The following is a 26043-nucleotide window of genomic DNA, read 5'->3' on the forward strand; positions in this document are numbered from 1 at the left end:
AGACGACGCGACGAGGCCGCGCAAGGCCGTAGACCTGAGCATCGGTTCGAGATGGCTAAGCGGTCCACCATTTCTTCGAGGACCAGAGGAGAGTTGGCCAAGATCGAGCGAGGGGTGGATCCCTCCGACGCCCGACGAAGAGGAAATGAAATGTGAGTTTGCTTTGGTCATGGTAAATTTCATATCCCTGCAGAGATTCTCCAACTACAATCGACTGTTGAGGAGCACCGCATGGGTGCTCAGATTTATTCGTCGGTGCCGTGGACTACGATACGATGGAGAAGATCACGGAACGACGTCGATGGAGTGCGCTGAAGCTGAGCGCGCACTAGTACGGCAATCGCAGCGAGAAGCGTTTGCTGAAAACGACCAAGGGAAGGCCGCCAAGGGGACTGTCCCCATACTTCGACGAGGACGGAGTAATGCGAGCCAGCGGAAGCGCACGTCGACCGATCATACTGTGTCACGATGAGGCACTGGCGGAGATGATCGTGCAGCATTACCACGAGAGGATGTGCCACCAAAACACGGAGGCAACCATCGGAGCGATCCGGCAGAAGTTCTGGATTACGAACTTACGGAGGCTGCTACGAAGGGTGGTGAGCAAATGCAACGTTTGCAAGCTGCGAAGGGCAGGACCAACTCAGCCCGAGATGGGTCCCCTACCAGAGGACCGGCTGGAAGCCAACGGATGGCTTTTTAAGTTCACTGGATTGGACTATTTTGGCCCGCTATTTGTGACGGTTGGACGACGCACGGAGAAGAGGTGGGTGGCTCTGTTTACGTGTCTAACCACAAGAGCTATCCACCTGGAGATGGCTCACGATTTGTCCACCGATTCCTGCATAATCGATATGAGGAACTTTATGTGCCGACGTGGACCCGTCGTCAGGATTAGGAGCGACAATGGGAAAAACTTCGTTGGAGCCGACCGCGAAGCCAGGAGGTTCAGCGAAGTGTTCGAGCCTGCACAGATCCAGGGCGAGCTGTCGTCCAAAGGAGTCGAATGGGTCTTCAATTGGCCGGCGAACCCATCTGAGGGTGGCGCCTGGGAAAGGATGGTGCAGTGTGTGAAGAAGGTGCTGGCGCACACGATGAAAGAACTTGCGCCCAAGGAGCACGTACTGGAGAACCTGCTGATTGAGGCGGAGAGCATAGTGAACTCTCGTCCGCTCACTCATCTACCAGTGACGGTGGACCAGGAGGCTCCACTGACACCCAACGACATGCTGAAGGGAGCACCCGATGTTCCAGACCTTCCCAAGCATGACGGACAGGAGTTCGTGAGATGCGCTACCAGGAAGCAGTGGCGCATAGCGAGGATGATGCGGGATCGTTTCTGGAAGAGATGGGTGAATGAGTACTTGCCTACACTTGTGCGCAGGGAGAGATGGTGCAAGCACGTCGAGCCAATTCGCCGAGGAGACCTGGTGTTCATCTGTGATCCTGCTATACCACGAAGGGAGTGGAAATGAGGCGTCGTGGAAGAGGTGTTCACCGGGAGAGATGGAGTACCTCGTCGAGCGGCAGTGCGGACTAACGATCGAGCCAAGACTATAATGCGTCCCGCTTCGAAGTTAGCTGTTCTGGATGTGTTGAATGCGGCTGCTTCACGGGGGTGGGGATGTCGCGGAACGGATTAGGGTTATCGATAGTTAGTTAAGTTTAAACTCAGCGCCGCAGTATTATTTGTGTCGATAGCTTTGGTATTTAAGTTTAGGTTATTTGGTCCCACTAAAAAAAGGTAAACAGAGGGAAACAATTTGGCGGAATTAGACCGATTTGCGCCATCACGATAAGAGGGAAGAGAAACTGCGGTAGGTTAAAGACTAAGTAGTTGTAAAGATAAGCAATTAATGTAACTCTTCCAGAATAAAACCATCAACAAACACAGAACTCCAACTGTTGTCCAGCACAAGTGTTTGAAGTGTTTAAAGGCATTCCCCGTGATCGGCCAAGCGGCGACAATGACCATCTCACAAGAGAAACCCCATTTGTTTTAAAGAAAGTGTCAAATACCTTGGCTTCGTAGTGACCCAAAACGGGGCTACAACTGACCCTGAAAAGATAGCAGCCATTAAGGAATACGCATAACCGACAAGCTTATTTTCGCTAAGATTATTCTTAGGTCTGGCTGGCTATTATAGATGTTTCATAAAAGATTTCGCTACAATAGCCAGGCCACTTAGAAGCCTTCTTAAGGGAGAAAACGGTTCCGTAAGTAAACACATGTCTAGGAAAATAACAATTATTTTACCAATCAAAAAAGAGACAAATTCATTAGTCTTCGGAACATAGTGGCATCAGAAGATGTCACTATTAGATACCCAGACTTTATAAAAAGATTCGATCTGCCAACCGATGCGTCAGCTCACGGTATCGGGGCTGTTCTGCAGCAAGACAAATAACACATAATGGTGATATCCAGAACCCTTAAAGACTACGAGAATTGCTCGCTATAGTCTGGGCTTTAGGAAAATTAAGGCAGTATTTATATAGCACTCGTGATATAAGAGTCTACACTGACCATAAGCCGCCAACGTTCACTGTTTCGGACAAGAACCCAAATGACAAATTAAAGCGTTGGAAGGCATTTATAGATGATTAGGCCGCAAAAGTCTTGTTCACTCTAGGCAAAGAAAATTATATCGCCGACGCCTTTTCGCGACAAAACATCTATGCCCTTCAAAAAAAACTGATTGTGTAACGATTCACAACGTAGAATCTAGCACTTACACAATAGAAAAAACAGAAAACTTTTTAAATTGTTTCAGAAATCAGATAATTCTAGAAATCAATCTCGCCGAATTATACATTTCACGGAAAAATCCACCCTTTAAGATGCATTAAAACTAATCATCAACCCAAAAGTTGTCAACGCCATTGTAACTTCCCAACATTGGCCAGCATTCAACATGCATTAGTGTCAAATTTTCCAGCGACGAAATTTTTGCCAATATCAAAACAAATGGGGCGCATCTAATAACATTTGAGCGACTAGCCTTTGTAAATGGCACCAAATACTTGAACCAGAGTGAAAGCATAAGAAAGACTGCTGGCGTGGCGGTCTCCCTGTGCTAAACACTACCGTAGGCACTAGGTATGCCAATGCTTCAGTGGATGAAAAACCAAAACCAGGAAATAATCCAACCCATCAAAAATAAAGTAAAGTCGGTTGGATCAACGCACACCTGAATCGCCGTCGGCAAGTAGTAAGCTTTGGAAGTAAGCTTTCTAATCAGCAGTTTCATCCTGCTCCATCTCGTGTGGAGGGCGATGGCGGTAGCAGCGCCGACGTCAACGATTGATACCTCTCCGCGATCTCTTGATGTTCTAAGTCGAACACGTGTGGTTGATGGACCAGCATCGCCAGTCCGAAAATAAAGTGTAAAACTAATAAACCAAACAACATACAAATCAAGAGCAATAACCAATATTTAAATTAAATACACATATTTGAAAGACGTAATTTCGTGATATTGCGGTACTTGGTACAAATGCATGTCTCGTTTTCTTTTTTCTTTCTCTCTCCCTTCTTGGGTTCTACTTGTTCTTCTGCTCTTATAGTGCCCTATCGCCGCCAACAAACGGTGAATGCTCACTTTAAGAATGGTAAGCTAAACGATTCTAATGAAGAGGGAATGCAAGGAGAGAGTTGATTTCTATTCAAAATAACATAAGCCTAATTAAGAGAGTGACGGTCAGGAGAATCATCACAATTTAAAAAAAATGAAAAAAAAAGAGTGAGACACACAAGCATAATTAAAAGAGTGACTGAGTAACAGTTGGTTGCAAGTCAAGAGAATCATTAATGAAAAATGAAATAAATAAAATCCTTAACTGGGCAACAGTACGTTGTAAGTTGAAAAAAAACAGAGAAATAATTATTTCTCAGATTATAAGTTGTTTGTACAGAGGAACTTAGCCTGGTAATAAGCTGACATAGTCAGAGGCAGTTTGCCAAAATAATTCGCAGAAGGGAAGTGGGTGAACATACAATGAAACCTTTCCTGTGTGAAACCATTGAAAAATCACTGTTACGAAACGAGTAGTTTCGGTAGACCCGGATCTCTGGTAGACCCGGATAATAACAAAGAAGTCGACGTATTTTTGGTACTGGTGGAAAAGCTAAATGATTATTTTTCACCGAAACAAATCTCAACCTTCGAACGGCATATGTTTAGGAACCTTTCACCGTTGGAAGGTGAGAGTTTTGCAAAATTTACTATTAGAAATGCAATTTCGGCTCCACTAAGGCTGAAATTGAAGACATCTGTTTAAAAGATAAAATCATGGACTCCGGGACATCGCTGGAATTGAAGAAAAAGCTTCTGGAGAAAGAGCATACCTTGACTGAAGTAATCGAAGCTTGTAGAGAGGAAGAAGAAATTATTTAGCAATCACTAACAATGATTTCTAAGTCGGAAAGAGAAACAATAAATAAAATATCATTCATTCCGGAAACCGAGCAAGGGTACAGAATGCGGTAGATGTGGTCGAATGGGTCACTCTGACGATAACTTAACCTGCCCTGCGCGACAAGCAAAATGCAACAAATGCTTGCGGTTCGGATATTTCGCCCGCAAGTGCAGAACCAATCTCAAACGCCAGTCCACACAGCCAAACAACGGTGCCACAAAGCGATCACGGATGGATGTGCGAAAAGTGCAAGATGAATGCGCTCCTTCCGGAACGAAACCGACCAAACAAGAATGTTTCCGGATTTGCAGCGATGATGATGAAAGTAAGGAACGGATAGAGTGTTCAATAGGAGGGCAGCTTTTGCCCCTTATCATTGACTCAGGCTCGCGTTTTAATCGGATTAGCCAAGCTGACTGGTTATCAATGAAAGTAAACAAAGCCGTAGTTTTCAACATCAGATCCAACTCGGAGAGACTATTTCGAGGTTATGCTTCAAACAAATTGCTTAACGTAATTTGTGTGTTCGAGGCTCCCATATCAAAGGTACTGTCTAAACTACAGGAGGCTCTAAATAGTGACATAATAGAGCCAGAGATCGGTCACAGCCCTTGGATCTCGCCTATCGTAATAGCTTTTAAAGAGAATGGCGACATCCGGTTGTGTTTGGATATGCGGATGGCCAATCGAGCAATGATGAGGGAACACTACCCACTTAGGAAAATTAAGGCAGTATTTATATGGCACTCGTGACATAAGAGTCTACACTGACCATAAGCCGCCAACGTTCGCTGTCTCGGACAAGAACCCAAATGACAAATTAAAGCGTTGGAAGGCATTTATAGATGACTAGGCCGCAAAAGTCTTGTTCACTCTAGGCAAAGAAAATTATATCGCCGACGCCTTTTCGCGACAAAACATCTATGCCCTCCAAAACAAACTGATTGTGCAACGATTCACAACGAAGAATCTAGCACTTACACAATAGAAACAACAGAAAACTTTTTAAATTGTTTCAGAAATCAGATAATTCTAGAAATCAATCTCGCCGAATTATACACTTCACGGAAAAATCCACCCTTTAAGATGCATTAAAACTAATTGTTGAGCTATCAGCGTTTTGATAGCGGCCGAATTAATAGACAAGGTTCAATTTTATAATTCAATTTATTGTGGGTCAATTTAACCCCAAAATAAATTCCGCGGCCGAACCATAACAATGCCGAATTACAAGTGCGTAAAACCTAAGACCTTGCGCCGAAGCTCCACCAAAGCTCCCAAAGTGCATGCGCTACAAAAGAACAACAAAGCGCATGCGAATCTGGGAGAAACAAAGAATATGGTACAGCTGATAACGGGCAATTAGTGGACCGCTGCGGCTAGTTACACTGAGAGAGTTAAATAGAAATAATTATGTTATTTGATGCTGGCACAAGTCCCAACATCCTCCCCCCGTTGAATTCCATCTTTCAACAAAACATCCTTAAGGGCATGGGACAGCTTCATCACATAATATTGCTGATGATCTCAAGGTCCATAATTCTCAATTGCAGGCTGCCGTGTCCATCCAGATCCAGAGAGCGCTCGAGCCAGTAGTCAATAGAGTGGCGAGAGTGGACGGAAACTTCTTTCCGAAATTGCGCGTAGGCGCACCTTTCGATTGCAGGATCGAGAGCCTTCACGGCTGGAGCAGCAGCCACCTTGGCAGCTGCAGACGGCGGCAGCAGCGATGCGGACGACCTCCCCGCATTGGAAGGGTGCAGGCTAGAGTCCAGAATGGAGTCAGACCTGGGCGCTGACTTAATCGGCAACGGTGACAATAAACCAAATCCCGGGCCAGATGAGGGATTAAAAACAGCAGCTACGGGGCTAAGAGCAGCAGCTTTAGAAAATCCCTACGGGGTTAAGAGCAGCAGCTTTAGAAAATCCATCGCAGACAACTGCCAGATGCGATGTGGAAATAGCGACCACGGGGGGAGCGGTGGCCAGCAGGGGCACTGATGAGACGCAATTGCCCACGTCCTGGCTATCATTATCGTTGTTCAGGTTTCGCTCCAATTTCAAATCCTGAAAACCCGATTGGATGTCGCGGTCCAGCGAAGAATCCTGACTGCATGAGCGACGATTTACCAAGAGACCACCATGCACTTTCGTAGCCTCTATGGTTGGTTTTGTCAATGACGGAGCAATGGGACCAGTGGTGCCGTCGAGACGAGTGGAGTGTTCAGGCACCCTCATGAAGTACCTTGCCATTCCCACCTGAATATCAACGCGCACATCAGCGGCAAGCTGGGAGAACTTCCAGAATAATTCACTCCCAATTTCACTAGAGCTCAATCGCTCTAACTCATCCTGGAGTGTGGTGAATTTCTTGCGCAACGCAATTTCTAACGGCTCCAGTACCATGATGGTCAAATCTTCCTTCTGCACTGCAGCCTTGACCTTATTATGCAGGGCTTCCATATCCTGACCGAGGCACTAACTAAGTCTCCAGACTCCATTATGTAAGATTTTGTGCAAGGTACAATGTAATGGAAACAACAGCAACAAATTTTCCTTTACAAAGTTTCCCTTTTGCACTTTAATGATCACAAATCAAACCGGGCGCGATCACGTCGGAGTCACCAAATGTTGAGCTATCAGCGTTTTGATAGCGGCCGAATTAATAGACAAGGTTCAATTTTATAATTCAATTTATTGTGGGTCAATTTAACCCCAAAATAAATTCCGCGGCCGAACCAAAACAATGCCGAATTACAAGTGCATAAAACCTAAGACCTTGCGCAGAAGCTCCACCAAAGCTCCCAAAGTGCATGTGCTACAAAAGAACAACAAAGCGCATGCGAATCTGGGAGAAACAAAGAATATGGTACAGCTGATAACGGGCAATTAGTGGACCGCTGCGGCTAGTTACACTGAGAGAGTTAAATAGAAATAATTATGTTATTTGAGTGTTCAATAGGAGGGCAGCCGAATTATACACTTCACGGAAAAATCCACCCTTTAAGATGCATTAAAACTAATCATCAACCCAAAAGTTGTCAACGCCATTGTAACTTCCCAAAATTGGCTAGCATTCAACATTTTGAGCGACTAGCCTTTGTAAATGGCACCAAATACTTGAACCAGAGTGAAAGCATAAGAAAGACTGCTGGCGTGGCGGTCTCCCTGTGCTAAACACTACCGTAGGCACTAGGTATGCCATTGCTTCAGTGGATGAAAAACCAAAACCAGGAAATAATCCAACCCATCAAAAATGAAGTAAAGTCGGTTGGATCAACGGAACAAATAAACGATTTTTCTTGAAAATCAAACTCTTGTTTATTTACTCTATTCGTCAGCTTTTAGTTTATATATATTTGTTTTGATTCGATACAATCAATATGATATTAAAAGTTATCGATATGATATTATAAGCGCCCTCTTACTTGGCGGGTTTTTTTGAATTTGAAACATTTATCTTTAACACTTTCCCTTTTAAGAATTCAAAAATAACAATTCAATTGACAAACTTGAAAATTTTATGACTCTATATAAAGCAAAATAAATGGTGTTTTTCTCCTTCAGATGAGTCCAATCTTGCTGCAAAGAATCCGGAGACGAGTATTGAGGACCGGCTTTGTCATCATAGCCGGTCCTCAATGTTGTTCGATTCCAAATTCTCCCTCAGCAATTCTTTCCCTGATGAAGAAATGCTTGTTGGCTATGTGCTTGGTCCTGCGATGGAATTCAGCGTTTTTGGCAAGCCTCATGGCAGCAGTATTATCGACCTGGAGAATCGGGGCTCGGTCCAATCTGTCGATTTCCTGAAACAATCTTTTAAGCCAAATTATTTCTTTTGCAGCTTCATTGGCTGCTACGATCTCAGCCTCTGTAGTAGAAATGGCCACCATGGCCTGCCTTTGACTTTTCCATGAAATTGCTCCTGAGGCAAACATGATGATGATCCCTGATGTAGATCTCCCAGTCTTCTTGCAGCCACCAAAGTCAGCACCGCTGTAGCATTCGAGGATTCCTTTCTTCTGTTTCCGATAGACTATCCCAACGTTGATTGTTCCAGAAATGTAACGGAAAACCCTCTTTACTTGTGCAATGTTTTCTTTTGTAGGATTTTCAAGCGTTCTTGAAAGAAATCCGATGCTGAAAGCCAAGTCTGGCCTAGTTCCAAGCATGAGTTACATGAGAGCTCCGATGGCTTGGCGATAAGGGAACGCAGTCGTCTCTGATTCTTTCCCTGCTGTCGTAATTTCCAAATTCTTGAGAAGTGGGGTTGAAACAGCTTTGCAATCCGAGAATCTGAATCGCTCCAAAATCCTTGTGGCATATCCTTGTTGACTAATTTTTAGTCCATTTTCTTGTTTCTTGATTTCGAGTCCCAAGAAGCACTCAGCCTTGCTTGAGACAATTTTGAACTCTGATTTGAACTCGTCCAAAAATTCTTCCAAATCTTGCGTATCTGTATCTGCGTATCTGCGGCGAGTCCGTCATCTACGTAAACAACAAGTAGAATCTTTTTGCCATTTCTTTTCCTGACGTAAAGACATGGATCTGCCTCGCTGACTTTGAAATTGTGTTTCCGCAGGATACCTCCGAAGCGTTCTTGCCAACATCTCGGCCCTTGCTTAACCCCGTAGAGACTCTTCTTCAATCTGCAAACAAGCCCCTGTCCTTGCTTGTATCCCTCAGGTTGTTGCATGTAAATTTCTTTGTTGTCCAATTCACCGTATAGAAAAGCTGTCAAGACGTCAAACTGGAACAAAAACATATCATTTTTGGCTGAGCAATGAGCACTGACCCACTTGCACGGAAGTGCTTTCGATCCTCTGGGGAGTCTTGTCAAGTTCCAAGTTTCATTCTGATGTAAGGATGAATGTAGCAGCGACGTCAGCGCCGACGGCAACGATTGATTCCTCTCCGCGATCTCTCGATGTTCTAAGTCGAACACGTGCGGTTGATGGACCAGCATCGCCAGTCCAAATATAAAGTGTAAAACTAATAAACCAAACAACATACATTACATATTCATTGCAAGCGGGATTCTTGGGTCAATACAGCTACCATCAGCATTTTCCACTGTCACGCGGTCGGTCTACCGACCAAGCTAGCGTTTTCGTACAGTTAAGTCTCTCAGTTCCCTCTTACCGTAAATTTCAATTGACACATCGGCACCCTACCAGGAGCAGCACTGTTACCAGCCGCCAATTGCCAACCAACGACTTGGACAGCAGCCACCCAGCGGCTGCCACAATACCTAGCAATCACCCCACCAATACCACGTCGTCATCGGCCCGTCCAGGAACAGCACCGAAGCCGGGCCACCAATCTTAATATAACTTATGCAGTAAAATGTCTACCGCATAAATGGTGTCGGATATGTGGGATCGCGTTGTATACTGCCAATGTCTTCAGTTCATACAAATGATATTTTGATTCGGATATCGTGTTGTATTTTCTGTAGTACTCAACTACCCGGAGTTAACCATCTATCTTATGTAATAGCATAGTGCCATACCAATTTTTTGGCTTTTCCAAAAAATTTCCTCATACTTTTCTTTCATTAATTTTCTTTCATTTCATTAAATTCATTTTGTTATGAAGTTGAAGCTGATAAAGCGGCTTCATCACTTCTGAAAAAGAATGGACAAATTGCTCAAAGTAGGTTGCTAGACCAATGAACTGTCTAATTTGTATGAAAGATCCTGGTTTGGGCAGTTAAGTCAGTGTTGTATTTTTCGAGGATTGGGTTTTAGATCGCCATCTCTTATAAGAAAATCTAAATACTCTATCTCTGTTTGCAAATATTGACACTTTTTAACATTCAAGTAAAAACTTGACATTATGCGTAACACTGCCTCCAATCTATCAAATGCTTCTTCTATAGTATCAGAAACGATTAATACGTCGACCAAAGACCAAATACCCTAAAGCTCGGACTATGGCACGCTGACAAACGGACAAAGCGTCAAAAATTCATATTGACCCTCTGGTGTCACAAATGAATCGGGGTAATTGGCACTTGATAAAAACCACTGGTCATGCCTAGGCTAGAAAAGTATTCGCCCCTTTGCAGGGTATCGATTGGGTCTGATATTAATGGTAAGGGGTATCTATCTGACACGGTATTTTCATTGATATCTCGATAACACTAGTCTACAAATTTAAGGGTAATCGAGTGAACCTTGGAATGGATGATTGTTTTATAGTTATTTGGGGTCGGAGAACACGAAAATGACATCCGTTTACGAACCGTTTCAGAGATATTATTGAAAATCGTGTAATAACAAATCAGGTAATATATCATGAACTGTTAAAAAAAGGATATTAATCAAAAGGTATTGAAGTGATGTTAACGTGGATATATAATATTTGCAGATTGAATCAAATTTCTGGAATTCACAAGCGAACAAAGTACAAAAATAGTGTCATTTAAAAAAATTGCAATTTTAATTGTAATATTCGCGTCGCCCGCTCCCGTGGATTCGATCGGCCATCTGCATCTGCCGTCATGTGCTATCGATGTCTCGCTCTCTCGCCGCATCTCTCGGTTGCTCCGCAGCATTGAGCGTTGAGCCCCGCTTCTGCGTCTTTTAATTCTTATTCGGTCTTCAACCCTACGCAGGTCACATACATATGCCATTTGTATATATAAGCCAAATCAGCCTTGTATAAGCCAAATCAATTAAATAAATTGTATTCATAGATAGAAATAGAACAGTGCTTGTTTTCATTAAAGCCTAGATTTAGAACATTCAATAAAGCTCCCGAAAACGCTCGGTAACTGAACATTGTCTTCTAGCATTTGCTGTATCTTCTCTCTTACTACTTCTTTCTCGCTCTCGCTAAGACGATATGGTCGTTTCTGAAAAGTCTTCTTTCCGTCTATCAAACGGATTTCCAAAGAGTCTGCAGGTACACGTCTATTCGGAATACCATCAAAGAAAAATTTGGAATATTTGGCCAATATGTCGTTACGTTACTTCCTCTCTTTTCCTAAAAGCAAACGGACGTGTTTTTTTTTGTTTTGATTAAATCTCTTATTGGACATCTTTAATCTATCCGGTGTTTATTTATGTTTACTATATATAAATTTTACTATATTATCCGTATAGCTTCACGTGTGCAATAGTATATTTGGAGGTAAAATAATAAACTTTATAATTTTCTACCAAGCATAGTTCTTCTCTGCTTCATCATATTTTTCAATTGTCGCTCAATAGAGATTCTTATCTCTATTCTTTACAGTTTTACTAACCCACAATAATCGCTTTACCCGAAACCGAAGAAAAGTTCGAAAGAATCAACAAATCATTTCTGCGTGGATGTCTTCCAGAACGTATCGTGCTTTGTGGCCGTTTGACACACTGGTGGGGTATAAAATAGTGTGCAGTAGCAAGAACATCATTGCTAGCTAGGGGACAAGTTCGAAATGATTCAGCTCCAATTAACATTTCTATCCGCTGAGGTTTATAAAAATATGGGTCTGCTAATAGTTCGTTTTTTGGTGGCTCAAAATCCCTGAGGCTGAAATCGTTTTCAAAATCCAAAAGTCGAAAGGAAACTCACTGCCATTAATTCTCGACTTTACCACGGTGTTGTTTTCCTTGCCTCTTCTTCTTTCTTTCCTTGTTAATTTGCTTGACCAGTTCCAATCAAGTTGTTGCAAGCAAGATCTTCAGTAATGAAATTCACTTGTGACCCTGAGTCAAGTAATGCTCAGGCCAATATGTGCTCGACATTTTTTGTTCGAAGGCTTACGATAAGGATGACACATAAAGGGACATCCTGCGGTAACGCTGAACGATGATTTTCTGGAGGATACATCTGTTAAGTTTGTTCATTCCACTGGTTTTTTCTTGCCTCTGTCGGTCGAACATTCTAAGTGCTGGCATTGCTGCTTTCGCTTCTATTTCGCGTAGGTGGGCGCCGTCTGTAGCTAGGTTAAATTATTGCAAGGGCAGGTTAGAAGGTCTTGGCATCCGTTACCAACATTACCAATATGTACATAGCCCCTGACATTTTCACTGTTCCCGGTTCCTGGTAATATAATCGTGGGGCTCTGGATAACACAGTCTGGGTCTGATTGTCAGTTTGCCTACGCTCTCGATGATCTGATCCTTCTCTGCTGAGCTTACATATGTCATCTTTACTGGTTTTGTTGTCCCAAAGATCCATGCATTTGGTTCCGTCAGTGGAACCCAATAGCTAGTACTTTGGAATGGCTCCGGTTTACATTTGTCTACCCGATGTCTTGATAATGCAGCCATTGTACACGGTAATTGGTGGGCGTCTGGGCAAAATAGCGTTTAAATAAACTCGCACACCTTGTTTCCGGTAGTCTCACTGATATATTGACGCGAGTTTTACTTATAGCGAAGTGGTGCTTCCGGTACGGTGAATTCGCCAACGGGATGCTAGTGTGGAACATCGTTAAGTTCTCGGTTTCTTGTAACTGAGTGGTCGCCAGACGAAACAAGTCTCGAGCTGTTTCAAATGTGATTGGTAGTCGTTTTCCTGGTGGGAGTTGTGATTGTATTTTAATAATTACCCGCCTTACTTGTTTCACTGAGACCAATGATGGACTAAATTTTCTTTCGTGAGTCCCGATTAGTACATTTAATACTGCATCTTGGACTTGGCGAATGTGGATTCCCACTACGACCAATTCAGAGAATCCGTATTCAGCACTCCAGACACACGATTTATGCATGGTAGAGACCATTGTAGTCCGAAAATAATACACTGAACTGATCGTGTTGGGCTTATGTCGAACTACAATGGCTGAAGAGTAGAGGACGAAAGTTTCTAGTTCTTCTACTAGGAACGTTAAAATTTAAGGATGTTAGTAAATGCAGGCTGTCTTTCCATAAAAAAGATTATATAGAAACGTGACACCCAGCATAGTTCTATGGTTTGTTGATGATGGTGAGTTAATTAATAAAACTATGATAAGAGGGAGGTGAAGATTTGCATCCCAATTAAGTCCCCTAAGGGCGAAAGTTAGAAAGTTTTTATTTACATATTCTATGTGACCTCGGCGTATTGAGGACTCCAGACACACGATCCATACTCAAGAATCAGACGAACCAATGGAGTATATAACGATTTTGTTATGTATGGGGCATTAAATTCTTTGAGCATCTTTTAATAAAACCCATCTTTTAAAAACACCCATTACTTTAATAACCATGGTGGTTATACGAGAGTGGCCCGATAAGTACTTAGCCTCCAAAAAAAAATTTCTCAACATGATCTCCTTTTAGCTCGATACACTTGACCCAGCAATGCTCCAAATTCTTTAACCCGCCTGAAAAATACGTTTTCTCGATGTCGGCAAACGACTTCCTAATTCGACGCCAATTACTGTTCAGCGAGTGACTTTATCAAGTTTGGAAACAAAAATAAGTCACACGGGGCCAAATCTGGAGAATATGGTGGAAGGGGTACCAGTTCATTGCCCATAGACCAAAAAGTGCGAGCAGGTGCATTGTCATGATGAAAGAGCACTTTTTTCTTCGCCAAATGGGGTCCACTTTTTAGACTGTTCCTTAGTCGATGGAAATGACGCAGAAACTCTATGGGATTGCGCTTAAACAACGTAAAACACTGCTCTGCAGCAGTGCACTGAGGATCCAAGCGCTCTTTGATTTCGCTGCTCGATTTCCCTTCCAAAAACAAGAATCGAATCACCGATATTGCTCTTCCTTAATTTTTCTAAAATCCGCGGACAGGTCCGATTCCACACGCAGTCAAAACAAAACTAAACAAGTAAATTTACCTTGCGATAGCAACGCTATCGGGCGGTGAGACTAAGTAGTTTTCGGACTGCCCACGTACGGTCGGTTAATTTAAGTTTCAAATCTTATAGGACACCCAGATTGTTAACCTGAGTTAATCGTTCCAAAGCGTACCCATAGAGAAAGTACGTAGCCTGGTGAGGGCTAGATCGATTAAATGACATGAGTTTACATTTCGATCCGTTAAGTTTTAGGTTACACAGGCCAACAGCAAAAAATTTGAACGCATAATTTCACCTGCTCCATAACCTTTAAGCTCCCCTGAACCAAAGTCCAGAACAAATATAGGTTCTATCACCCACAGTTTCGCGGTACACCTAACAGAAGAAATTGATCAAATTTTACCATATATTGAATTATGTAGGCCGTGTAATGGCGGTGACCATCATTGTTTCTAGTACATATCATTTTTAAAATGTATGTGTACCAACTAAAATTAAAAAATGGTATCTAGTAGTTACCATATCTTTGGAATACTTATCCAAAGTTGAAATCTTAGATTTTCTACATTAATTTTTGGTCTTCTATGATTTGTCCCCAAACATTTTTCTGTGGAAGATTTTTATTTTCTTATTGAAATCATTAGATCATACAATTTTTTAATTTTAAATTTAAGGGAAAACTCGAAATAATTTTATTGAATTTATTATAGGTGGTTAAACAATATTTTCTTCAATTAAATTGGAGTTTTTAATCTCATATTTTAAAAAAGTCATGGCTATCTAAAACTGTTTCTTTGTTCAAAACGTATCTTAAGCAGGTTCAGCTTGTTTAGTAAAGCTTTACAGAAGTTGTAGATAGCCATGACGTTCACTAAATTTAATAGGTGCTTGGTATGCCAACGCACGAAAAATACATTTAAAGCGTGATAAAATTAATGTAAGGCAATGTTTATATCTCATTCATAAAGTCATTCATAAAGCCATCCTTACGAAAGAGACGAATTGTATGAGATTTAAGTGGAGAATTAGGGTCAATTAAAGTATTAGTTTCGATTAAAATGTCAAGAGTGGGATGATATGAGTCCTCCGGATTTAAAAATGGCAAAGTTCTGGAAAGAGTAATTTCATCCGAATTTAAAACGAAACAAAAGTCCAGCAGCCGACGTAACGAATCTCTAACGTGGTTAATTTGACCGAGTGACATGGCAAACATGCTTACAGACTTAATGAATAATAAGTACTGGGATATAAAAGTCACCCAGAGATACCAGCTGATGACAATCACACAAAAGATTGGAAACGAATCGAATACCTGACAAATGTTGCCAGTATGTAGGCGGTTCGGATGAAGGTGGTATGTAGGAACAGGTAACATAGATTGACTGGGCAAAATGATTTAAATGCAATGAATTCTAGGGAAGCTTCACTCCCACAGGTTAGGTATTTTTTGTTCACCGTACTTGACTGATGTTTTGCGACGAAAATGTTTTCTGGCCAAAAACAGACAGTACAAATCGTCTTGAACATCTGCACGGGCACCCGTAATTTTTATTTAAATTTAGTAGTATCCGCCACCTTTATCTTTCAACTTATCTGTCAACTTTTGTTTTGGACTTCTGATCATCTCAGAAGTCGAAGTCATCGAAGAAGAATTCTGCGGGAGAGTGGGAAGGAAAGTGCGGGGATGTTTGTGCCCTACAGGTTGAAGGCGAATTGCTTACAACCTGGAAGGACTGTGTGCAATGTCTTTTGTCCGAATTCTTTCCTAGGGAGGATCGGCAGCACTCAGTGCCTGAGGCAGCGTTCCTTTCGGGGCATCAGCCTCGTTCCAGTTCTTGCAAAAGTTCTGGAGAGAGTGCTGGTGGAACGGCTGCAGTGTGGGGAGCCAGATGTGTGATAGGCAGTTTGGCTTCCGTGAAGGGAGGTGTGCGGAGGACGCTTGGAGGAGCGTTAAGGACTCGGTGAGATCCAGCAACTCCAAGTACGTCCTCGGTGTGTCTGTGGATTTCAAGGGGGCTTTCGATTTCCTAAGTTGGGCCAGTGTGATTCAGAGGTTGAACGAGTGTGGGTGCCGGGACGTAGCTCTTTGGAAGAGCTATTTCTCGGAACGAAATGCATGTGTGGTGGGAGTGAACGAGGTTGTTTGGAAGGATGTGGCTCGTGGTTGCCCACAGGGTTCCATCTGTGGTCCATTTATATGGAACCTCATGATGGATCCCCTGCTGTGGCAGCTCGGGCAAGTGTGGCAGTGTTGTGCGTATGCGGACGACTTGCTCATCTTGGTTGAGGGCCAGTCGCGTTCCATGATCGAGGCAAGCGCTTCAGAGTGCTTGCGCATTGTTGGCCAGTGGGGCAACAGTGTGGGTGTCAGCGAGGCAAGGGACTGTGACAATGCTGCTGAAAGGCAGCTTGTCCAGGCCTCCTGTTGTCAGGCTCGACGGCTTCAGCATAAGGTATGCGAAACAGGTGAAGTACCTGGGCGTCACCGTTGGAGAACGGTTGCGCTTCGCACCACACCTTGCCGATCTGAAGGACCGATTGGTCAGTACGGTTGGACGATTGCGCCGAATTTTGAGAAGCGAATGGGGCCTTAGCAGAAAAGCTGTTCGCACCATGTATGGGGGTCTTTTTGTTGCTTGCGCAGCAAGCGGATCACCTACGTGGTACGATGTAGTCTTGGAAGGGCAGAAAGAAAATTTTAAGTGTGCAGAGGTTGATGCCTGTGTGTCGCACTGTCTCCACGGAGGCATTGCAAGTTTTGTTTGAAGCAGTTCCCCTTGACTTGGAGATACGGCGTAGAGCCGTAAGCTACAAGCTCAAGACGGGGCTGTCATTACTGCAGAATGAATGGCTGTTTCGGAAATGTCGGGAGGGAACGTGGAAGTCTAGGGCCAAGTGAATGGAAGTCTATGTTGCGTGAATGTGTCCTGTCAGACTGGCAAGCCCGATGGGATAATAGTGAGAATGGGCGGGCCACTTACGAGTTCATTCCAGATGCGACAAACAAACGAGAGTTTGTTGTCGATCGACCGGACTTTGGTTTTAACCTTAGTGCTGGGTTCGTGTTGACTGGCCATGGGTCGCTGAATGCACTCTTGCATAGGCGGAACTTGGCAGACAGTCCGGAATGCCGGTGTGGCTCTCGGCAGGAGACCTGGAAACATGTTCTCTGTGAGTGTCCGTTGTATGATGATCTTCGAGATCTGGGCGGGTTGGGTGTGGTTCAGGCTGGGGGGGACTTTGACTTTAGTCAAGTGCTCTCCGATAGGGTTAATAGGTTGAATGTGTTTGCGAGAGCCGTATTCAGTCGTCGACGAATGCGATGATTTGTAGATGCCGAGATGTGTTAGGGGTGAATGGTGCTTGAATCAGGATCGAGTGAATAAGTGTGTGTAAAGTTCGCAGGGTTTTCACCCGCCGCCGGGGTGACCAGTCCCCGAGCTTCATGGTAGCCAAACTGGGAGTGCTTCGTTGAGTTGCACGAACCTAACCAGAGGATTTTTCTGGTACCACGGGTGATGAGGATTGTCACAAGCCCTTAGCGGTTGTTGGGAACGTAGCTGGCCGTCTTCGAGCGGTAAGTCACTGACCAGCAGCGATTGCCGCGGTTTGCGGAAGAGGAAGGAATAGTCCTCGCCTCCGAAAAGTGAGAAAGCCATGGCCATGAACATGGTGGATAAAACTGTTCCACCTTATGACTTGGCTTCGGCCACTTCATAATCGATTCCCAGCAGCTATGCACTATCCAGGGCCACCGACCCGTGACTGTTCTGGAGTCAAAATCGGTAGTGTCCTTGTTGGCACGGCGCCTGACCGGAGGCTGTGATAATTTCTGGTACCACGGGAGCCAGAGCCCACGGAACTTGTTCCGTCCTGGCTATGGTTGAGGCCCCTTAGGGAACTACGTGGTGGTTGTGGTTTAACACCTGAATGCGGGTAGAGTCTTCTGGCTCTACCGGTGCCGTGATCCCATAGATCGGAAGAGGTTTTAGATAGGCTCCATTCTTAACCGAGGATTAAGTCATGACCGAAAAGATTGACTTACATTCGGTATCCGGCGGAACATGGTTCTAAAGGGGCGCTGATTGGCGCATAGTTTCATATCCCACGCCCAAGGTGGCCGTGAGATTAAGCCAACATGGCAGGAGCTCACGTTAAACATATCAGACTTTCATCTCAGAAGTGTCAGGGGCAAGCCGGGAAAGAAATATTTCGATGGTGGGATTACCTATAATTATTTTGGTGACGCAGTTATTAAACTGCAGCATCAAATTGTATGGGGGGTCCAGACGCTCCGGTATCATTTGGAGCGATGCCACAGAGGACATATCGGATTGTTCGTCCGTAGAGCGTTATGCGGCAACTACGTCAAACTTGAACTCGCGGGAGTAACGGTAGGTCCCGGAGTCGTAGTTAAATAATGTAAATAGTCTGGCTAATTTACCTGGATTCTGCATGGGACTGCTCGGGTTGGCCAGACGCTTGCTGTGATCAGGCTGGAGTTGATGTGGGGTTCTTGAAGTCCTGGGGTGGTTTTCCTCAAGTGCCTGTGGTATGGTGGTTCGGCTGATTCCCGTTCGGCCGGTCCTACTGGCGGTCCGTTTCACGGGAGCAACCCTCGAAGTAGGTAAGGTAACGCGGGGTCTACCGGTGGTCCGTTTCACTTGAGCAACACTCGAAATAGACTGGTTGCCGCGGGATCTCCTTGTGGTCCGTTTCACGGGAGCAACAATGGAAGTAGATTCAATGATGAAAGTTCTACTGGTGGTCCGTTTACACTGGAGCCATGCGAAGTAGATAGCCTTCAGAGAGTCCTACTTGTGAACCGTTTTACACAGGATCACTCGAAGTAGGTTGATTTTAAGTGCCGTGGTTCAGACACTGAGTAACGAGACGATTCACTCTGATTTCGCAATTGTCTTTATTTCAGAAGAACAACTCTTATATAAGTTAACTCTTATGTAAGCTAAATTAAACATCAGTTTCACCCACCTCTAAATCTGCTGACTCAGATTGTTTGTTCATGTACTGCTTGCACACGCATTTCAGCTTAGCTGGCTGGTTTTTGCTTGCTTCGGTCAGTCGGTCATTCTTCCCGCTGATAATGCTGATTCTGCTTCCGGTGCCATCGACTAGTGCCGGGTTAGTATGTTGGATATTGGTTTATGTTTATCGCTAATTTATTACTAAGTGTGCAAATAGGCTAGTGGGTCTGATGCTTGTATATTGTGACCGGCTGATGCATCTTTATTGAGTAGTAGGTCTTGGCACTAGGTGCCCACACCCTTTCCAAAGACGTAAAGATTTTCTAAAGTTATACGTATTTTTAATTTACAAAGGTTTTGGAATTTGGTTAGTTTAAAAATTTTAATTAAAATTTTGCCCAAAATTCTATTTAAAATCCAAAATTGTTTCGTAGTTGTGGGAAACCAAATTGTTTCAACAAATTAACAGATGAGAGTCCTATCCTTATGAGATACATAAGGATATAATAAATATAATAAATTATCATAAAAAAAAACAAGAAAGGAAAGCTAACTTTGAGCGGAGCCGATGTTGATATACCCTTGCAGTTAAGCAGAAGCTTATCTTATTATTATATAAGTTAAAAAGATTTTATTAATATTCTTTAAAAAAAGAAATTAATCTTTTTTACGTTTTGTTTATTTGAGTACCGGATTAGAACTGACAATTATGATTCTTATAATTAATAATTATACCTATGCGTCGCTCCATCGCTGCCGCGATCTCGATCGCGGTTGCTGCTACTGCTGGCGTCCCTCGATGTCATTGGTTGCTGATGTTGTTGCTGTAGCTTAAGTCCATATCTTCACATAGAAGACTAGGTCTACCACAGTGTCCTCTTCCGTTCTTTAGATGCTTTCGTCGATCTGTACTGTGGAGTTCCTGTGCTGGATGATGAAGGATCCTTGAAGATTAAGGTTCTTTCCGTCCAAAGACACCATTCCGTTAAAGTCGTTCAGTATCAGTGTTCCTGGTAGTAATTCCTCAAAATTAGGCACGTCTTAATTGCCTTGCATTCCGGTGGTCTTAAGTTTAATACAGCGCTCACGCAAGTGTCGTTGCTTAAGTCTAACCGTTTATTTGGGATACTTATGATATACAGAAGAGCTTTATTATTCGATGCAAGTTTGACTTTTGAAAATTCTAGCAATTCTTCCATATTAATAAACAGACTATTTTCTTTATTAAAAATTTGTTCTAAAATATTGGTTTCTATTGTTGAGAATATAAAAGTGTTTATAATATTTGTTTTGGCCCAAGATATTGAATGTTGTATATTAGATATTTCTTCTTTTACTATTTGAATTCTATATCTAAGGATATTTGCCTCTTCATTGATTATTTCGTTTGAATTTTTAGTTATTTTTAAAATGGAATTCGTTACGTTACTTATTGATTAATTTTTCACTTAGTTTTTTATTTATTATAACCTGCTTATTATTATTTTCTAATTGTCCGTTTATTTTGTTCTTGAGTATTTCATGATCATGATGGTCCGATGTTCCTGATAACCATTTCCATGCCGTTCCTAGGATTTCTATTGCTCTTTTTTGTCTATTGCTTGTTTTTAGTTTGAGAAGGTTTTGTTTTATCTGATTTAATTCGTTAGACAGGTATTCGGTAGGGGTATAGATGATGTGATGGTGTGAGGCCGTTTAGTCCTTTGCTAAGTTCGTCAAATGTATTCTTTTAGGTCGGATGTATGGATGATTTTGAATGTTCCCTCTTGTTTGGCCGCAAGTCCAGTCTCAAGTGAGATCACTTGTGAATTTGAATAATCGAGGACTGTAGACAGGCTGAGGCAAGTTGGTATGAATAGTCTGAAAGTTAGTTTCGGATGTTATTCTTGTGTATTATTTTCCCGGATTGAGTTTTTATTGCAATGTTATTATTTTATTTCACTGTTTCTTTTTTATAGCGTGGAGTAAGTTTGGTACCTAGTCTTTTGTCGATTTTTACATGAATTGTATCTCCTGTCTCATATTGTTTTGGCTGTACTTTATCCTGATTATGGTATTCTAAGTCGGCTACTTGTTTTGTTTTATTTTTTCCGTGATTTCGGTCCGCTGTTTCTCTATGTCTTCTATAGTGTTCGGAGTGGACCTTCTGAAAAACACCTCAACTGGTTTTTCCTTTATTACTGAATGGATGGACCTATTGTATTCTTCGGCTGATTTGAAAATTAGGTCTTCGAATGTCATACTCCCGTTGTCTTTTTTAATGCATCTCATGATTTCCGAAAGTGTTGAATGGTGCTGAAGTGTAGATACCGTTGATAATTCTGGGATCTAATCGGGCTCGGAGTATATTAATGATTTCCTGTTCAGTGTAAGAAATTTTTTTTATTATATGGCGATGAAAAGTTGGAAATGAAATTTTAATAAATAAAATTTGGTTTTTAAATGCGTTGATCGGAGCTTCTACTGAGAATATTAAATTATGTGAGGAACTTTCGTCGCTGTGGATTGTAGAGTCTGAATGGATTGAATTAGCTTCTGGTCGGGCTCTGGATAGGGCGTCTGCTACGGGGCCTGCTACGTTAGCTACACCGGGTTTGTATTTGATTTCTGGGCTGTATTCGCCGATAATGTCCCTCCAGCGTTTAAGCTTGGCATTGTGGTTATTTGCACTATTTGAAAAGGTCAGGGGTTGGTGGTCTGTATAAATTGCCACTTTCGAATATCCGTATAATGTCTTAAGCTTTGGAGAGCCCATACGATGGCTAACATTTCCCTTTCGTTCGTTGAGTAATTTTCTTTGGTTTTCGAGAGGGTACGGGATATGAATGTTATTGGTCTATGGTTCTGTTCTAAAACGGCACCTATGGCAAAATTTGATGCGTCTGTGGTCAGTTGGAATTCCTTCGTGAAGTCTGGGTACACTAGTGTTACATCCCTAGATATAAGTGTGTTTTTAAGTTTTTCGAATGCACCCGTTACTTCTTTGTCCAGGTTAATGGCTATTCTGCTTGACTTGTATTTGGATGCGCGTCTTTCTTCTCCCCTTAGGAGCGCAGTTAAAGGTTTGGCTATCTTCGCGTAATCTTTAATAAATCTCCTATAATAGCTTGTCATTCCTAAAAATGATCGAAGTTCCTTTAGTGTGTTGGGTATTGGGGAGTTTTTAATTGTCTTGATTTTTTCGGTGTTGGTTTTAATTCCCTCTTCTGAAATCGTGTATCCTAGAAAATCGACTGCTTTTTTGAAAAAGTAGCATTTGTCGATTTGTATCCTCATATTGGCTTTTTGTTATGTTAAAAACACTTTGTTCAAGTTTTCGGCATGATTTCTGTTTTGCTGAAAACGATGATGTCGTCAACGTACACATAACAGATTTTCCCTATGTGATCTCCCAAAATGTCATCTAAAGCTCTTTAAAATATGGATGGTGAGGTTTTTAATCCAAATGGTAATCTGGTAAATTCGTATTTGCCTCCATTCACTGCGAATGCAGTTTTTTCCATGTCTGACTCTTTAAGTGGTATTTGATGAAATCCACTTTTTAAGTCTAGTACTGAGAAGAATCTGTTGTTTCCTAATTGTACGATTATTTCGCCTATTTCAGGAATGGGATATCGATCGGATATTGTTACCTCATTGAGCTTTCTATAATCAATCACTAGCCTGTATTTTTGTTTTTCATTAGTGTCGGTTTTTTTCGGGACTACCAAAACTGGTGCATTATAGGGTGACCGTGAGGGTCTAATTATGCCATCCTGCAGCATTTCTTGAATTTGTTGTCCTACTTCTTGTCTAAGCGATGCCGGATATGGGTAGTGTTTTCCGTAGACAGGGGTATCGGACGAAGTTCTAATTTCACCTACGACTCTGGTAGTGTAAGTTAGTTTAGTTTCAGGATCAGCGAAAAGGTTTTTATGGATGTCGGTAAATTTTTTAATTATTTCTCCTTGGGTTTCTGTCATATGTTCGTCTGTTGGTCTGATCTTGTTTACGGCTTGTGCCTCTAGTTGATGGATTTTAATTTTCCTATTATTTTCCAACAGCAGAATATCATTTTTAACATCTATTATTGCCCCTAGTTTCTTCATAGTATCATTACCTAACATTCCATGGAAAGATTTCAGTGTATCTAATAGAAAGAATTTTAGTGGGGTATTTGATATGTTGGGAAGTTTAACTATTGTATGTTGTTTTATTTCATTATTCCCTAATAATGAGTTTACTGTAAAGTTGTTACTATTGGGTTTAGGGCTTGGTACTAGTTTCGCTTGAATGTAATTTTGATTTGAGCCGGTGTCAATTAAGAATTTCAGAGTTTTTTCGTTCCCGATAGTTACCTTAAAATAGGGTAAGTAGGAAGGGTTTATTCTAAAAAATAGAATTCTGACATATCAATGGATTCCTGTGGTTCGGATTCCGCTTGCCATGAAGCTTCTTCATGCAGCTCATTTATTACATTCTCTTCCGATGACTGAAAATATTCTTCTTCCTCATCTACCTCTGGTTGTATATTGAACTGGCGTTGCATTTTATTAGTGTTTTGAACAATTTTTGTTGGTCAGGAATCGTTTCCCTACAAAATTGTTGTCCTGAGGTCTATTCATATAGTTAACGTGGCGGGAGCGAATAGACTGATCTACGTGATCTATGGGTGTTGGCTTTGGTTGGGGTCTTGGAGGTGCGTTGGGGTTAAAGAAAGCCTGCGCTCCTGGTTGACTTGTCTGGGTTTGGTTGAGTGGGTTAGGTCGGTTTGGTTTTGTTTCAAATATCCGTGATGGGATTGCGGGTTTTTTTACTTGGCTTGGGTAATAGTGCAGATTTGGTTGAAAATTTGTTTTGGTCATTCGGGGTAGGGCTTGAGGCGGATACCCTCTAGTAGGTACTAAGTTATCTCTTCTGGGGTATGTGTTTTTTGGTGTTTGGCCATTCCTAGTGTTCTGATTCTCTATTAGGTTGCAAAGATGTAGTGCATGTCCTAAGTCGTGGGGCTCTTTAATAGCCAAAAGTTAGGAAAGATTGCCGTTCAGGCCTCTTACAAATGTATCCAGTGCTTTCTCTCTATACAGTGCTGTTAGGGCCTGTATAGTTTCCTGAGATGCTTCGAGATTCCCAATTTGGTTCAAGATCAGAGAAAGTTGTTGGTATACGGCTTGATAGAATTCAACTATCGAGTTGCTGCCTTGGTTAAGTGCGTACAACTGATATTTTAGTGTCTTTAGGTCTCTCCTATCAGTAAAGTGTGCAGTCAGACACTTCGATATTGCCTCCCAATCCAAAGGTGTGTTATTGGACTCGAGGACAGCATCTGCTTGACCGACGATTTTGTTCCTAATTGCTAATAAATTCATTAGTCATAAATTCATAATAAAATTCATAGTCATTTTTCTTCCAAGACGAATATTCGGTCTTGTTTCCAGAAAAATCTCTAAGCGTCCGCACTATGTCCGGTAATTTATCTAACTCGCCAATATTGTGGGATAGTTCCCTTTTAATTATTTGGTCTGAGAAGTTTGAAAAGTCCTTGTTTGGATTAATTATTTCCTTAACCAACCCAGCTAGGTTCTCTTGAAGTATGTCCCTAATTTTCTCTTTAATGCCTTTTTCCGTCAGTAGTTTCGAACTCGTCCTTAAAGAGGACGAAGGTCCTGCAAGATTTCCCATCCTATCTACCAAGTCCTGTTCAGTCATTTTAATGAGGTTTTTAATGGATGATCGTTAATGGTCTTATGAGGGTTAATTGATCGAATGTCAAACGAATTATTTTTATTTTTTTCTAAAAATTCTAGTTTAAATCTTCGTAAGGTTTTCAATTGGAACTAATGTTATTAAGTTGTGTGTTTTGCTTGGGATTTCCTTAACATTATTTTTTATATCCTTTTTTATATTATAAAACTTTTTTCTTTTTTTTTCTCTAAATTTCTTGATGAGGTTTTCATCTTATTTTTGATTTGAGCTATTATTTTTTTGTTTGTGTTTTTAATTGTTTCTTATAAAATTTTTTTGTTTCGAATATTTCTTAACTAACTTACATTAAAATCATTTCGGCGTGCTATCGTGACGATAGGTTCGGCTGATTCCTTTTTGTCCCACGCAGCAACGATTCCTCCTGTGTGTGGGTCTACTACGGAGCCTCCTCTATACCTGGATCATGTTCCCTCTGAACGGGTACTGAAGGGTTTACGGCGATAAAAATTGGAGCCTGGTTTTTCCGCTTGTTACAATTCCTTTAGGAGTGCGTTGTAGCGTTTTTTTAAAGGCACTTTTGCACTTCCGAATCGCGGTGCTTGGTGTTTTTTTTAATTAAATGAAGACATAGCCGAACGTCGGGATTTTTTTACCGATCTGAACGAGATTCGGAACTTGTATCCTTTCGCGGTTTTTTACCAGGTCCCTGCTCGGGTGTCAGTTGTAAATATTTTATTAATATTCTTTAAAAAAAAATAAATTAATCTTTTCTACGTTTTGTTTATTTGAGTACCGGATTAGAACTGACAATTATGATTCTTATAATTAATAATTTCACCTATGCGTCGCTCCATCGCTGCCGCGATCTCGGTTAGTTTGCTGCTGCTGCATCCCTCGATGTCATTGGTAGCTGATGTAGCTTAAGTCCATGTCTTCATTGCTAATTGGTCAATGCGAGTGCATTGTGTTGTTGGTGGATGCACTTGCCATTAAGTTCAGTGAGCTTTGCCAAATATTTGGGTGTTTTCTTTCTTTTGGCTTTCCCACGATCGCAAGCATAATCAATGCTTACTCAGCGCACGTGTCTTTCGATCCGTGTGACCCTTATTGGTGCCGGCATCATATTGCATCCGGTGCACGGTGCACTCAATGCGGTTATGTAAGCTCTTTTGCAGTTGTTATTAAGAACTTATGAGCGTTTGGCTGGACTTAGCGTTT

At 42.0% G+C, this 26043-nt stretch overlaps 1 protein-coding gene across 1 annotated transcript; it reads left to right on the plus strand.

Annotated features, from left to right (window-relative positions):
• The first annotated feature begins 422 nt into the window (after nucleotides 1-422).
• Nucleotides 423-1475, plus strand: LOC123257216. The gene has a single exon (XM_044715357.1). The coding sequence runs from the start codon at nucleotides 423-425 to the stop codon at nucleotides 1473-1475; it is 1053 nt and encodes a 350-aa protein (XP_044571292.1).
• The last annotated feature ends 24568 nt before the right edge of the window (nucleotides 1476-26043 follow it).

The sequence above is a fragment of the Drosophila ananassae genome, chromosome 3L (genome assembly GCF_017639315.1).
Source record: "Drosophila ananassae strain 14024-0371.13 chromosome 3L, ASM1763931v2, whole genome shotgun sequence".
Lineage (NCBI taxonomy): Eukaryota > Metazoa > Arthropoda > Insecta > Diptera > Drosophilidae > Drosophila > Drosophila ananassae.